Source organism: Rhinoraja longicauda, chromosome 6 (assembly GCF_053455715.1).
Source record: "Rhinoraja longicauda isolate Sanriku21f chromosome 6, sRhiLon1.1, whole genome shotgun sequence".
Classification (NCBI taxonomy): domain Eukaryota; kingdom Metazoa; phylum Chordata; class Chondrichthyes; order Rajiformes; family Arhynchobatidae; genus Rhinoraja; species Rhinoraja longicauda.
In genome coordinates, this window is record NC_135958.1 from 1,030,392 (window position 1) to 1,044,416 (window position 14,025).

The window sequence follows — 14,025 nt, forward strand, 5'->3', positions numbered from 1 at the left end:
TTCTTTTCACATTGCGCAGTACTGGAATTTGCGCACTGATTGCCCTTCATTGTGACTTGCACAATGTCCTGGAACAATACCAACATGCACCTTTGAGCATCTGTACCTGAGATTTTAAAGATGGATCACCATGTTTCTCTCAGACAGCTAAGGATGGAGGATAAACAAAATAGGCAAACATCCTAAAGACTAAGGCTACATGTAATGAATGTTCATACCATTGCAGCATGCGATCACAGTATTTATTTCCAGGGAAATGCTGCGGACATAACAATCCAACTGCACAGGTTGGAAGAGCTCTTTGTGATTTGCTGATCCAGTGTTCTTTCTTGACTGGAGTTTAAAGAAGTATTGAAGATAATTTTCTCTCACTCAAAAATGAGTATTTTTAATTCTAACCAAACTTTACCACCTCTGCTGATTAATAATTTAGTACTAAAATTTTTTTGCAACTGAGTGTTTAGCTTGGAAATTTTGGAATCAACCACATTGCAATGGACCAGGCTGATAAGAATAGAAAATCGCCTTTCCTGAAGGAAAATAGTGAACTGTAGTATAGTTATCATTGCTGTTACTGGCTTTTAATTTTGTTTCAATAATTAAGTTTAAATTCTCCACTGCTTTTGATGAGATGGGATTTGAACTTGTATGTCTGCAACATTAGCCTGCATCTCAGAGTCATCAGAGCAGTAAATTCATTCAGCCACGGCAGGATTTAAATTCCAAAACTGCCTGCATCTGAGCATTGTGGGTACACCATCACCAAGGGAATTCAGGGGTCTAGAAAGCAACACAATATCATTTTCTGAAGAAGGATCTCGGTCCGAAACGTCACCTATTCCTTTTCTCCAGAGATGCTGCCTGTCCAGCTGAGTTACTCCAGTTTTTTGTGTCTGTCATCACTTTCTCAAAGGCAGTTATGGATGTGCAATAGGCTTTTACCTTACCTGAAATATTTGCATCTTACTAATGATAATGACCATTGATGTACTTTATGCTGCATTATTGTAACTGCCAGTTACTGGTAAATTTGAAAGTAAACAGCTTCATTTCTAAACTTCATCTTGCAGTACATAATTATATTTAAACAGCAAGGAAAACAGGTAATTTTCACCTTCAAGTTTTCCTGATTTGGGATTAGTTTGTAAAAGAGGCAGTACAAGATGAAAGCTGAGAATGTGCCTTGCATTCAATTGTGAAATCTTGTTTATTTTCCCTATTGAGCTATATGTACTGTCAAATTTGTGTTAATTGTAAGCAGACTTCACAGTGTATGTAAGAGACATAGGCAACAAACTGAGAGTAACTAAGGAACAATTGTAAGTTATGGGATGACTCCAAAGAGCAGTATATAAACTGAAATGAGTTTCCTTCATTGAACACGGCTGGAGTAGTATCTGAATAAGTATTAAACTGATAGCTGCAGGGAAAGAACTACCAGTCCACAGCCACGAAAATAGTTTCTTTTCAAAATAACTGTAATAGCAAATATATGTTATTATTTCACATTATGAGGTTTTACTTAATTATCAGTAAGGACTATCTGAATGAACATTTTGGAACCTAAGTGAGACATTGCAGGCAGATGCCATACAGAGATTCACGTGTTACTTGTAGACTGGAGATTGTGATAGTGAAAATGCTTTTCACTTTATATCAGTTCTTAAAAATGTTTTGGTGTTTAGATGTTCTACCATATTTTGGCTGTGTGTACTAATCTACCACTAAATAGTATACTTCAGCAAATTGTGCTGTAATTAGCAAATCACTACGTTTAAAAGTTACCAAACAAGTATGAGCATTTCTTTTGAGTTTCTTCTAAATATACAAAAGCAAGACTCAAGGAGGAAAAATCTGCTGCCCTCTTTCGTCGCTACATGTGAATTGTTTCCCTTTAGGAAGAGATGATTAAATTATTTGTTTATTGTAATGGATGCACCAATTATACTTTCAATATTCACCTTTAGCAAAACTTCAGTGATAAAAATATTTGGTTAAACCAAATCAACAAGTAATCCCAGTAGTTGAAAAGGAGCAAAGTAACAAGAATGTTTCAGTGTCCATATTTTTAAAATTATTTTCTCTTCTCTTCTAACATCTTACGCAGTACAATCTGACTAAAGAGAGGGCCGCATCTGCTCAGAGCATTATTAACTGCATGTATCTTTATATTATGTTTAATCAATTCACTGCATTTAACCATGTCATTTTATTTCTTCCCCAAGGAAAAGCACATTTTAATAAATCCTTCATTAGCATACTTGAGGTGTTCATTTCTCACTGTGAGGAATGAACAAAAATTGAACTCTTTAATATCTGTGATGCAGCATGCCGATGCTTCAAGTGTCAAATTATGTTGGTTCATATTTTTTTAATTTTGTACTATTTCTAGATAAAAGTGAATACTTCTGTGAATTAGCATTTTGGCCCACTTTATCTTGTTTATTTTTAACCTAAGTGAGACATTGCAGGCAGATGCCATACAGAGATTCACGTGTGACTTGTAGACTGGAGATTGTTATAGTGAAAATGCTTTTCACTTTATATCAGTTCTTAAAAATGTTTTGGTGTTTAGATTTTCTACCATATTTTGGCTGTGTGTACTAATCTACCTCTAAATAGTATACTTCAGCAAACTGTGCTGTAATTAGCAAATCACTACATCTAAAAGTTCTGAACCTTTTCCCCTGTTCTTGTTTGAGTTTTTTCTCATGCAAACTAGCAGTTTGGCACTAAATGTCACCCTTAATTCACTTGGGATTCCAAATAACTGGACTGCTATCCTGAACGGCAAACCGTCCAAAAATGAACACATAGCTTGTGGGAAGTGTTGAACTTCAATAATGAACAAGTGTACATTGTTTAATAAAATAACATTGTAAGAAAGGAAGTAATGCAAGATAAGCAGAGTAACAAGAGTGAAAGAAATATGAAAAGTGAAACAAGTTTTATCCTGTAGGAAATCAACTGTTTAATGCTGATCGTTATTATTTTCTTACAGAGATACGATTGAATCTGTAACAGAATTGTATAACAAAGTGGATGAGGGAATTCATCAGCTGGTTATGTTATCTAATAAACGCATTCAGGAGCTAGAGTTTCTGATAGAGTTTAAAAAATATGAAGGAGAGTTTAAGGAGGTAAGAAATTCAAGAACCAATTTAAGAGCGATAATTCATGTGAATTCACCATAGCTTCACATCGGAGACTTGTTATATTGAAGTTGAAATACCTAGGCAAAGACTTCAATTCATGAATTGTTTTGCCTAATGAAAAAGTAATGTTATGAAATGAACTAGCACATTTAGCTCCTGAAACCGGCAGATTCCCCAAGGAATGGTGGGGTTCCATTCCTCTGATCTGAACAGTTCTCAAGTCGAAAATGCAACCTCGAACCAAGTTCCCACCCAGCCAAAGATGCCTGCAGCCCTGAGACAGCTGGCAAATCCGTCCCAATGGTCTCCCGGGTGCTCATTTATATGAATTGTACATTTGGGCCCTTGTCAGCTGGGGAGGATGTATATTTAGTTACAGGCTAATCTAAACAACTCTATTTATCTATATTTTCATCATAAGTCTACCTATTAAAAACCTATCATTGCCACAGTACCACAATTGCATCAGTAGTATAAGAAAATAACTGCACATGCTGGTACAAATCGAAGGTATTTATTCACAAAATGCTGGAGTAACTCAGCAGGTCAGGCAGCATCTCGGGAGAGAAGGAATGGGTGACGTTTCGGGTCGAGACCCTTCAGACTGAATTTGCATCAGTCATTTGGTGGAACAAGTTACATATTTCTATTATACTTTGTGGAAAAATGTATGCCTGTTTTGCTGTTTAGTTGCCTAGCTCAAACTTTTAGGATAATACCTCCTTGTTTATGATTTACACACGTCCCATGCATCTTAATCTTCGGAAAGTCTGGACAGCCTGCCATCCTTGTAGACAACATTCACTCCTCTACCCTCATCGATCACTTTCGTCACCTCCTCAAGAAACTCAATTGTGTTCATAAGACATGATCTAATGTGGACAAAGCCTTGCTGACTGTCCCTAATTAGCCCATTGTCCGCTTAATGCGAGTAAATCCTATCCCGAATAATCTTCTCCAATAGCTACCTACCGCTCATGTAGGCTAAGCAGCATATACTTTCCTAGATTACTTCTAGATTTCTCCCTAAGCAAAGGAACAACAAAGATCATCAATGCACCTGCAATCACTTTGCTTGCCTCTTTTAATAACCTGAGATAGATCCCATCAGGAGTCGGAGATTTGTCCATCTTAATGCTCTTTAGGAGCCCCAACTCTATCCCCTTGATCTCAAACTGCCCAAGCATATTAGTATTCCCCATGCTGACCTCACTGCCCTGTATCTTCTTCTACTTGGTAAATACAGATGCAGAGTACTTGTTTAGTACCTTGCCTATATCCTCTGACTCCAAGTATAAATCTCCTCATTTATCCTTTAGCAGTCCTACCTTTTCCCTGGTTACCCTCTTGTTTTTAATGCACGTATAAAATGCCTTAGCATTTCCGTTAATCTGTCTTGCCAATCTCAATTCAAGCCCCCTTTTGGCCCTTCTAATTGCCCACTTGAGTTCTATCCTGCTTGCTTTATATTCTTCAAAGATCCAGAGCAATTTAATTTTTCTCAAACTTACATAGGCTTCATTTAACATTTTTCAATTTACTATTGTGTCCATTGAATTTACTGGTTCTTTTCTGAGTGAGGACTTCCTGACCTTACTTCTACATTTGTCTAATACTATTGTGAACTTATGTCTCCTTGTTTTCTTGGTCTTTTGTTTATAATCCATTTACTGCCTTGTATTGGACTGTCAAATTACTGCTGGAAACCACCTTTCATGTCAGTGTACAAACGAATAGTTTTGAAAGTAATCAGCCTTTCTGAATATATAACATTCATTATTTTATACTGTCCTATATTTGGAAAAACACTAACAACACCCAACTTAATATTTGCACTGCAGCAGCTGAACTCATTTTGTTTCTGAATAAAATATGATATAGATAATAAATTTGATTTAACATCCTATGTTCCTGCTTATATTTTAGCAGTTGAAAATTTTCAGGACTGAATTTTATCGTCTTTTCTATTTATCCTGCTCATTAAATATAGATGAGTTTGCATACATGTGTTGAAGCTTCTTCTTTTGTCAGGTGAGTAGCTGGATGGAGCAGGTTGGAGAGAAGCAACTGGAGAGGAGGAATCAACTGGAGGATTCACTGGATCAATTGCATAGTACACAGGAAGAGTTCAAGAGCTTTTACAATATTTCTCAGGTGCATGTAAACTACTTTGGTAGGCTCATTTAGTTATGTGAAATTCACCTCCTGTTTGACTTGTTTCATAGGATAAGGAAGTATTGGTTAAATGTATTTATTTGTATCAGTAAAATGACTCATATTTTCATATGACACAGAAGGAGGCTATTCAGCTTATCAAGTCAATGCTGGCTCGGAGCATTCCCATCAATCCCATACACCCGCATTTTCTTTGTAACCTATTGCCTCTCACATATCCATCAAATTTCCTCGATTCTATCTCCTCTGACTGCAATCAGTGTAATTCACAGTAGCCAGTTAACCTATACCATATTTTTGGACTGTGGAATGAAACTCACATCGTCACAGTGAAAGCATGCAAACTCCACATGGATAACATCAGAGATTAGAGTTGATCCGGAGTGCTACTGCCACACAGCTCCGACTGCTGCACCACTGTGCCATCCTATGAATTTAAGGATGTCAGTTAGCTGCAATTAATGACAATTAATTTATCATTTTTACAGGGTTTTAACTTACCCGCAACATTAAAGAAAATATATTGACCTCAGTCTGCTTCATTAATCATGGTGCACGCAGAAGGGAACAGTCAAATACATGCAAATTGCTTATCTCAGTGTCACTTACAGGTGGAACAGATTCTTCTGTTATAAATGATAGCCTACCAAATTTAATGCAAAATAGAAGTAATCGGTTTGTTAATTTAGACTTAAAAGCTTGTTTTATATTTGAAATTTTGAAACATCTGTCCATCTTGCAACTTAGTGACAAATTAGCATTTTACTCTTTTAAAGTTTGTTACACATATATTTGTAGATAATTACCCGTTTGAAAGACTTTAGGTTTAGGTTTATTGTTGTAGCATAGGTTATATGTATGTATAGGAAAATAACTGCAGATGCTGGTACAAATCGAGGGTATCACAAAATGCTGGAGTAACTCAGCAGGTCTCTCCAAGATGCTGCCTGACCTGCTGAGTTACTCCAGCATTTTGTTATATGTATGTATGGTGTATCTGATCTGTTTGGATAACATGCTTTGTTTTGCATGCTATCCAAACAGATCAGATATGCCATACATAAATACAATACAATACAACTCAAATATAATACGGGGAAGGCACAGATTGCAGAATATCGTTCTCGGCACTGTCGAGCATCAGTTCCAGAGACAAAGTCCAATGTCCATAAGGGGGTAGAGGTGAATTGAACAGTAACCTAGATTATGGTTTATTTGTTCACTGAGGAAATGATTTTAAAAAACTATAAACCATTTCTGACTGGGCTTGCTTAATGCATTTATTCATTCACTGAAAAAAATGTTGTTTACTTTTATTGCTACCATAATGAGAATAAAATCCCGCAAAATTTCTTAAGCTTTCAAAGTGATAGTTGAATCAGCTGTTTACATACTTTTGATTGATTCTACATTATCGTTATTCTGGTGATATAACAGGCCATTATCCCATTCCCCCCCCATCCCTTTTTTCACAACAGCAATCCTCCCCCCCCCCCCGCTTGGCTCATCCTGTGCCACATGACACATCTATCATGTAAATGTTTCTTCATTGTACTGAATGATCTCTTTGTTGCTTCAGGATATTGCTGTTAATCAGATTTGGTAGTAATTTACACTTGAATCTCTTGGCTTGGTAAATCGTTAATTAATACGACCGTTAAGTTAGAATTGGTGTTAATAAATTCAGCTAGGTTTTCAAAAGAACTGTGATCAAATTAAAAATAACATTGTGTACAGACGGGGATGCTTAAAACTCTCTGAAAATTAAGAACAAAATGAGGCCGCCTAGAAGTGAATAAATCGTAGAGGTTTTAGCCCTTTATTAAAGTATTTTTCTTCTCTGGTTACACAGGGATGTGATACTCTGGTCTTAAGGTAGGTTAGATAAAATGTAGGATAGGAGCCCTCATTCATTTGCATCTAGATTCACAGGCTGCAGAATAGAGAAGACAAAGAATTATTTTACTCCAACAGTTTTTGAATGCCATGTAAAAAATCTTAATTTCCTTGACAGACGGCAATGCTTCTTCCCTAGCTTTACAATTTGACAAAGCGTGTCTGATCATGTTAGAACGGGGCTTCGGCATTACGTCATCCAATAGTCTAATAGCTAGTGACCATGGAAATCGCGTTGCTTTGTGTTACACAACTTTGGGATGCAGAGCCCAAAAAGATTTTGCATATATATCTCTACCAAGCAAATGTGGGATGGAAAGATGTAGAAAGGAACTGTAGATGCTGCTTTACACTGAAGATCAACAACAAAATGCTGGAGTAACTCAGCGGGACAGGCATGGGTGAAGAAGGAATGGGTGATGTTTCGGGTCTAAAGAAGGGTCTCGACGTCATCCATTCCTTCCATCCAGAGATGCTGCCTGTCCCACTGAGTTCCTCCAGCATTTTGTGTCTATCTTCTGTGGGTTGTAAAGAATTGAGCAGCATGTCCTATAGAGGAAGAAGTTCCCCCTAATGAGTTTGTCACTGATTCACTTCAGGTGCAGAATAGAAATCTCGAGACTTAAATCTTGCAACGTTACTGGAAAGTGGGAGATTGACACATTTGAGTTAGAACACGTGTATATTGTACAATCTTTCCTGACAAAATTAGAGATCTATATTCTTTCTGCTTCCGACACCATTTTGCCCTTTTTGCTATTATTTTCCCCATTGTTTTGAGTCAATTAAAATATCAGTGGAATATTAATGTACTAACTTGCAAAGCAGTTTTATATTTCTTTAATTTCAGAATCCTGAAAGTAAAATCTTTTGTTCTTTATAATTAAAACATTTGATTTCTATTAATTTCTCTGACTATATTCCTCATAGTAGTTTCAATTGGAGTCTGTAGGGATCTATAGGGTTCAAAGTATTAGTGAATCAAAATACCTATTCCATGCATATCACATTTAACTACAAGTATTTAACTCGTGTGTGAAAAATGTTATTGTCTGTGCTGCGCTAACTAAAATAAGATGCATAAATATAATGATATGAGTACAAAATAAAGAAATTAGCTCATTTTCCATTGCTAGAACAAAGTTAATGATTGTCAGGAACATAGTTGTTGTTGATAATTCGATGGCGCTTCACTTTTGACATATGCCCTCCTTTTGTTGCAGAGGTATTGTAGGAAAGGCAGGGATCTCATGAAGAAGCTGGAACAGCGGCATGACTTGAAATCGTTGGAATTGCATGCTTTTGAAAGCAAGCTGCTGGCATACAGAAAGCAGTTTGGAGAATTTGCAGAGAACCTGGATGAAACCAAACAGAAGATTGACAAGACTGTATTGTTATATGAATTTTTTGACAAGGTGCGTAGAAATGCCACTTGGTTTCTTTTAGCGATTATAGAAAGAAGATTTTAGTGGTTAACTGGGCATAAGTAAATTATTCAATAAAGTCAAACAACGATTAACCAGTATTTAATAAGGATGAATCATATTCAAAATCTGTGATAGTAAACTTCAGTGGGGTGGTCCTTTTGTTGTCAGTATCTGTTGCAACTAAGAACTTCTGTATCTTGTCAAGAGAACTAAGGAAGGTGGGATGGAGTGGGGGAAGCAATTAAAGTTAATATGTTCTCACCCAGTGCTTGTGATCTAAACTTAAAGATGCTATGTAACCCAGTACAAAAATGTCTTAACCATTAAATTAATATGCTATTTGATATTGCAACCAGCAACATATGAAATGGTAAGCATGTTTTTTTCATATGTTTCCTGGGCGTCTGATGGAAAAGCCTCTGAGGTAATCTTATTAACTATTTTATGGAGGTTATTCATCTCATCTGCTAAAGTTACAGCAAGCAATCACCATAATCCATGTGTACAATCACCATAATCTGACTTTTGAAATTAAAAGTAAAACGCTGATAATCTGGTAAGTATTGAGTTCTACATATAATACTTTATACTCTGCCATCTGTACGTGTAAATTTGCTTCATTTTTTTCCTGTAGTCCTTCCTTCCACAATAGATGTTGCAATTAAGGGTTGTACCTCTGCTTACAACAGTAATATTTTTGTAGACATTCACCACAATGATGCATATTGAACCATTGCGGAAATTAATGAGAGGAAAGTGTTATAACACAATCTTTGCATTCTGGCGGCTGCAGGCGTGTTTATTGCTTTGTTAACAAAAACAATCAGATCTTGCTTCTGGTTACTTTTTAAGCACTTCAAAGTTCTTAATTCCATTCAGAGAACACTTCTAATACTGATGTGTAATATCAGGTGCCATTTTATATAATGATGTAACTTTCAGTGTTCTTCGACCCTAAGATTCCTTTACCCACAATACTAAAGCACACAAAGAGTGTCCAAATATGAGTATTCTGTGCAAATTCTACTTCATTGCACTGATTGTGTTTAGCCTCATCTTTAAACTTTTGAAAGTTGCAAGATGGATAATTTAATCATCCACAGTGCAACAAATTAGAGGTTGGTTACTGTTTTAGTAATTGAAACAGAGTATTGTTATTCTTACCTACCCACTGCCCCCAAACAAAACCAGTGTAAAATAAATAACTTGCTTAGCTTCTGTGTAATCACATATATCATTCTGCTGTCAAACCTGCTGACAACTACTTCCATAATTTCCATCAAGAATTATTACAGGTTGAAACAGTCAAAAGGCAAATGGGAAAAAGACACAAGAGGTAATAGCAGTCAATGCTAGTGCATTGTCCTGGGCAAGAATGTGAATTGTAATTCATTAGATTGAGGAATTAATTGATGAAAGGCTGAAGGTTCAGAAAATTCTGATCTAAGGATTTGGATGGTGCGTGGGCAGTAAGAGGAAGAGATATTTTACTTGGTGAGTGGCGATAATGATTTTGAAGTTGCTGTTTGTGTGTGGGGATGGTCGTTAGTTTTCAGGGAAAATGGTTAAATGCTTCAGAAAAATAAACTTATGATGTTTCAGACATATTAGAGAGGGAATGAGACTGCATGGATTGCTCTCCAGAGAGCCTGCAAGGAATCAATAGGCAATGCCCTCGTGCTGCGATTAACTTTTTAAAAGCTATGATGAATTAGACATAGAGCCACACAGCAGGTAAATAGGCCCTTCGATTCCCCCTAACCATGCCAACTAAGATGCCCCATAGTCCCACCTGGCCATGTTTGGCCATTATCCCTCCAAACTTGTCCAACGGTTTTTTAAATGTTGTTAAGAGACCTGCCTCAAATACCTCCTTTGGCAGCTCGTTACAAATACCCACCACCCCCCCCCCCCCCCCCCCCCCAATGTGTCCCCCTGAAAGTTGCCTCTCAAATTCCTTTAAAATCTTCTCTCAGTAGAGGGTAAAGATTTAATTATGTAGAGATTAATTAAAAAGAATACTTTTGAAGTATTGGGTGCATCTTTTTAGATTGTTGTCATCAGCTCCAAAAATTAAGCTGTGACGTTATAATTCATTAACACAAAATATTACAACACTGCATTATTTTTTCACTTGTTTGGCCACTATTAAGCATGGTTGAGAGTACAGCTAGGCAACTAGCTCCAGCCTGCTGCCCATTACTTTGTATCTGCCATGAGGAATAGCAAAAGAATGACTTTGCATAGCTTTCGTGACCACTTTTCATCTCTTTCACTGCAGAAATGCTTTGCAGCTGTTTATCGTCTCCCTGGAAACCTGGGTTGAGATTTGAACTCTCTGTGCCCTGTTATTCCATACATTGTATGTTCACATACAATGTTTTTGTGCTCTAGTTCGGTATTCTGTTCCTAATGAAAGATTTAAAAAATTGAGCATTTTCCTTGCCAAAGAATCTGGATTATTTTTGAAGTGTAATCGCTATTAGGAAGACGAATGTGGCAACGATCAGATAAACAGCAAAAGTAAATGGAGTCACTGAATGAAAACTAGCCTTGAAATCTTCACTGCTTTGAGGAGAGCAATGAAATCTCTTACATCCATTTAACCTGGTACAAAGGCATGAGGTAAATGTCACATTCACAGGTGGGGATGAGGATGGGGGCGGGACGCTAGTGCCAGTGGCAGCGGTCTAGTAACAGTTGCAGAGCCCAAGGTTTTAACAACAGAGGTTATCCAAATTCTGAAAGTGAGTTTCAAAACCTATTGTGAAAGTTTCTATTCAAAATTCTAGAAATCTCATGAATGTACAAAATTAAGAACATAAATCAATGCAACAATTGGGAACCATAATTTAAATACATTTTGTTTTTTTCTTTTAATCTTTAAAGTGTTTAAAATGTACAATTTTAAAGTGGTAATCAAATCATTAATGTTTGTTTTTCTTTGAATATCTATTTATGTTACAAATAAAGGTAGACACAAAATGCTGAAGTAACTCAGCGGGACAAGCAGCATCTCTGGAGAGAATAGCTTATGTTACAAATGATCTTGGCGTTTTGACAGCAGTAAGTTGGGGGCTTACCATGGCATGGCTGGCCCCTGCACACTGCTCCACCACCCGCACTGTGTGGGGTCTCTCTGATGAATAGTCTGCTGACTTGACATAAGTGTAGGTGATGAAGCAGCAAGTGTGGTGACTAGACAGTCAGTGAGGTGGGTCAGGTACAAATGTTGCCTCGCTGTGTCAGGACATATTTTATAGCCATTCTGTTGTCTTTTTTATTCATTTGTTATTTCAATCTGACATACTTGCTTGACTGGAATACATCAAAGATTTTATTGCAATATTTGCCAACAATTGAAAATGTTGTAATTCAGTCACAGTCTCTTTTGCGCCAATTCTATCTGATGGACCCCTGGAAAAATTCTCAATATAGGCAAATAATATATAATTTTCTAACTATGCAAAGTAGTGCATTAGTTCAATGCTGTCAAGTCAAGTCAAGTCAAATTTATTTGTCACATACACATAATCGATGTGCAGTGAAATGAAAATTTCACTATTAAAATACTGTTAATTTCTGCACGTGTATTGTCTCTGGCTCTTCTGGAATTGGAGAGCCACTTTTCTTTGTCAGATCCCCACCTATAAGATCAGTAGTTCTGCTGTCCATTTCTTCAGTAACTTTATCCACAAAGCCAACTCCAAACTGTCAATACCCTGGCCAACACTTGCTTTATAGCTTTAGTTAATCAAACAGCTTTCCCAATAGGTTACAATGAATGGACATATCTTCAGCATAAGTGTTGGGAATTGTGTGAATTTGGTTTGATTCCATGTGGAATCCTACAACAAAGTGCAGTCAGGAAATTACGTGCACCTAGCTGAGAGGAATTTCAGAAATTCTGCGTTTGTGCATGGTTGTATGAGAGACGTAAAAGTTTCTAAGAGTCTCCAAGAGCTATGAAGATAAATGCTTCCAGTTCTATGTAAGCCGTTGTTTGTAGTTACAGACAATTGTACAGAAGGAATCTTGAGTATATAAAATTTTAAAACATCGAACCATGGCAAACTGTGTCAATAATTCAGCAATTCACCTAATTTAGTTTAGTTACTTTGTGATTAGTCTCTAAGATAAATGGTGTAGACTAAGATGCACGAATGTGTTACATGTTCATAATAAGTTTAAAAAAGGCTTTCGTCTAAATACTTAAATGTAAGGCATTTTAAAATGTGGCCCAAGTTAGTAGCATTCAAATAAAAGCAAAAACTGCTTTGTTCTTTGTGTACATTGTAGTGGTTAAAGGTCAGAGTGGGGTAATAAGGTAATGTTTGTGGATGCAGGAGGAGTGAGTTCTGATTGTGGTGTGCCTTACTCAGTGTTTACTCTGCCAAGTGTACACGCTGATTTGTAAAGAGATGCAGGTGCAGCTCTTTTTCCTGCTCAACTACTTCAAATGCATTGTGAATTGTAACCAAAGCATTTTTCTTAGCAGCCTTTCAACCAGAAATTCACATGGTTTAAAATGAAATATGATTTAGAAAATTAGTTTACATTTGTTTATATCTAAGCACATCAGACTTAGAAGGAGAGGCATGCTGCCAACTTCTCAATAAGAGGACACGGCATAACATCTTCTTAGAGGATGAGGTATGAGATTAGAACTCCATGGGTCTGAGATGATTGATGAGGCCAGTGTAGGACCAGCAAATGTTGTCACGTGGGCCAGACGGTGCTTGGCCAGGCTGGAGATGGGTAGTTCGGAAGGAGAAGCACATCTTTCACTATGTATGATGGGCTTCTTTCTCAGAGTTCTCCTTTCTCAGATCGAACTTGGGCCTGGGATTTCCAGGAATTACTAGGCAGGTTGCTTTTTCAAGGAGGCTCTGTGAACATCTTTTCTGCTGTCCACCATTTCAAGCAACATAATGGGAATGCAATATTGGACCAGTTGCTAAGAAATGTCTCAGATGTAGTTAGCTGCTAACCTGATTAACAAAATAGCAAATTATGTTTTTTGTCTGTAATTCTTGTCAGGCAAGAACATTAGATTAAAAATATCGAGCTGTTCAAATTGTGGATGGAAGTTAATGTGTAAATAATTTAGAATAATGTGGTAGAAATAAAGCTAACTGTGACCCTATCTGTGAATTGCTCCATGTGTTTATGTCTGAGTAATCTAACGGTAGAATGCAAACTTACAACTGCTTCACTAGATAAACATTTATTTTAAATGTTTGAATAGTAATCATCTTGCCTATTGTGGTGTATAAATCTGGTCATTTGTCACACTGGACTAAAATGTTATGATTGTCCAATGATTTAAAAGTACAAGGTTTCAAAAAGTGGATCTCATTTATAAGACCTGA

At 36.8% G+C, this 14,025-nt stretch overlaps 1 protein-coding gene across 1 annotated transcript in view; it reads left to right on the forward strand.

Annotated features, from left to right (window-relative positions):
• Positions 1 to 14,025, forward strand: part of plekhg4 (pleckstrin homology domain containing, family G (with RhoGef domain) member 4) — a 108,565-nt gene that overhangs the window by 45,196 nt on the left and 49,344 nt on the right. Inside the window, exons 12-14 of the mRNA XM_078401526.1 lie at positions 3,002 to 3,140; positions 5,187 to 5,309; positions 8,450 to 8,641. Coding sequence (XP_078257652.1) covers positions 3,002 to 3,140; positions 5,187 to 5,309; positions 8,450 to 8,641 — 454 coding nt within the window. The remainder of the gene's footprint in view (positions 1 to 3,001; positions 3,141 to 5,186; positions 5,310 to 8,449; positions 8,642 to 14,025) is intronic.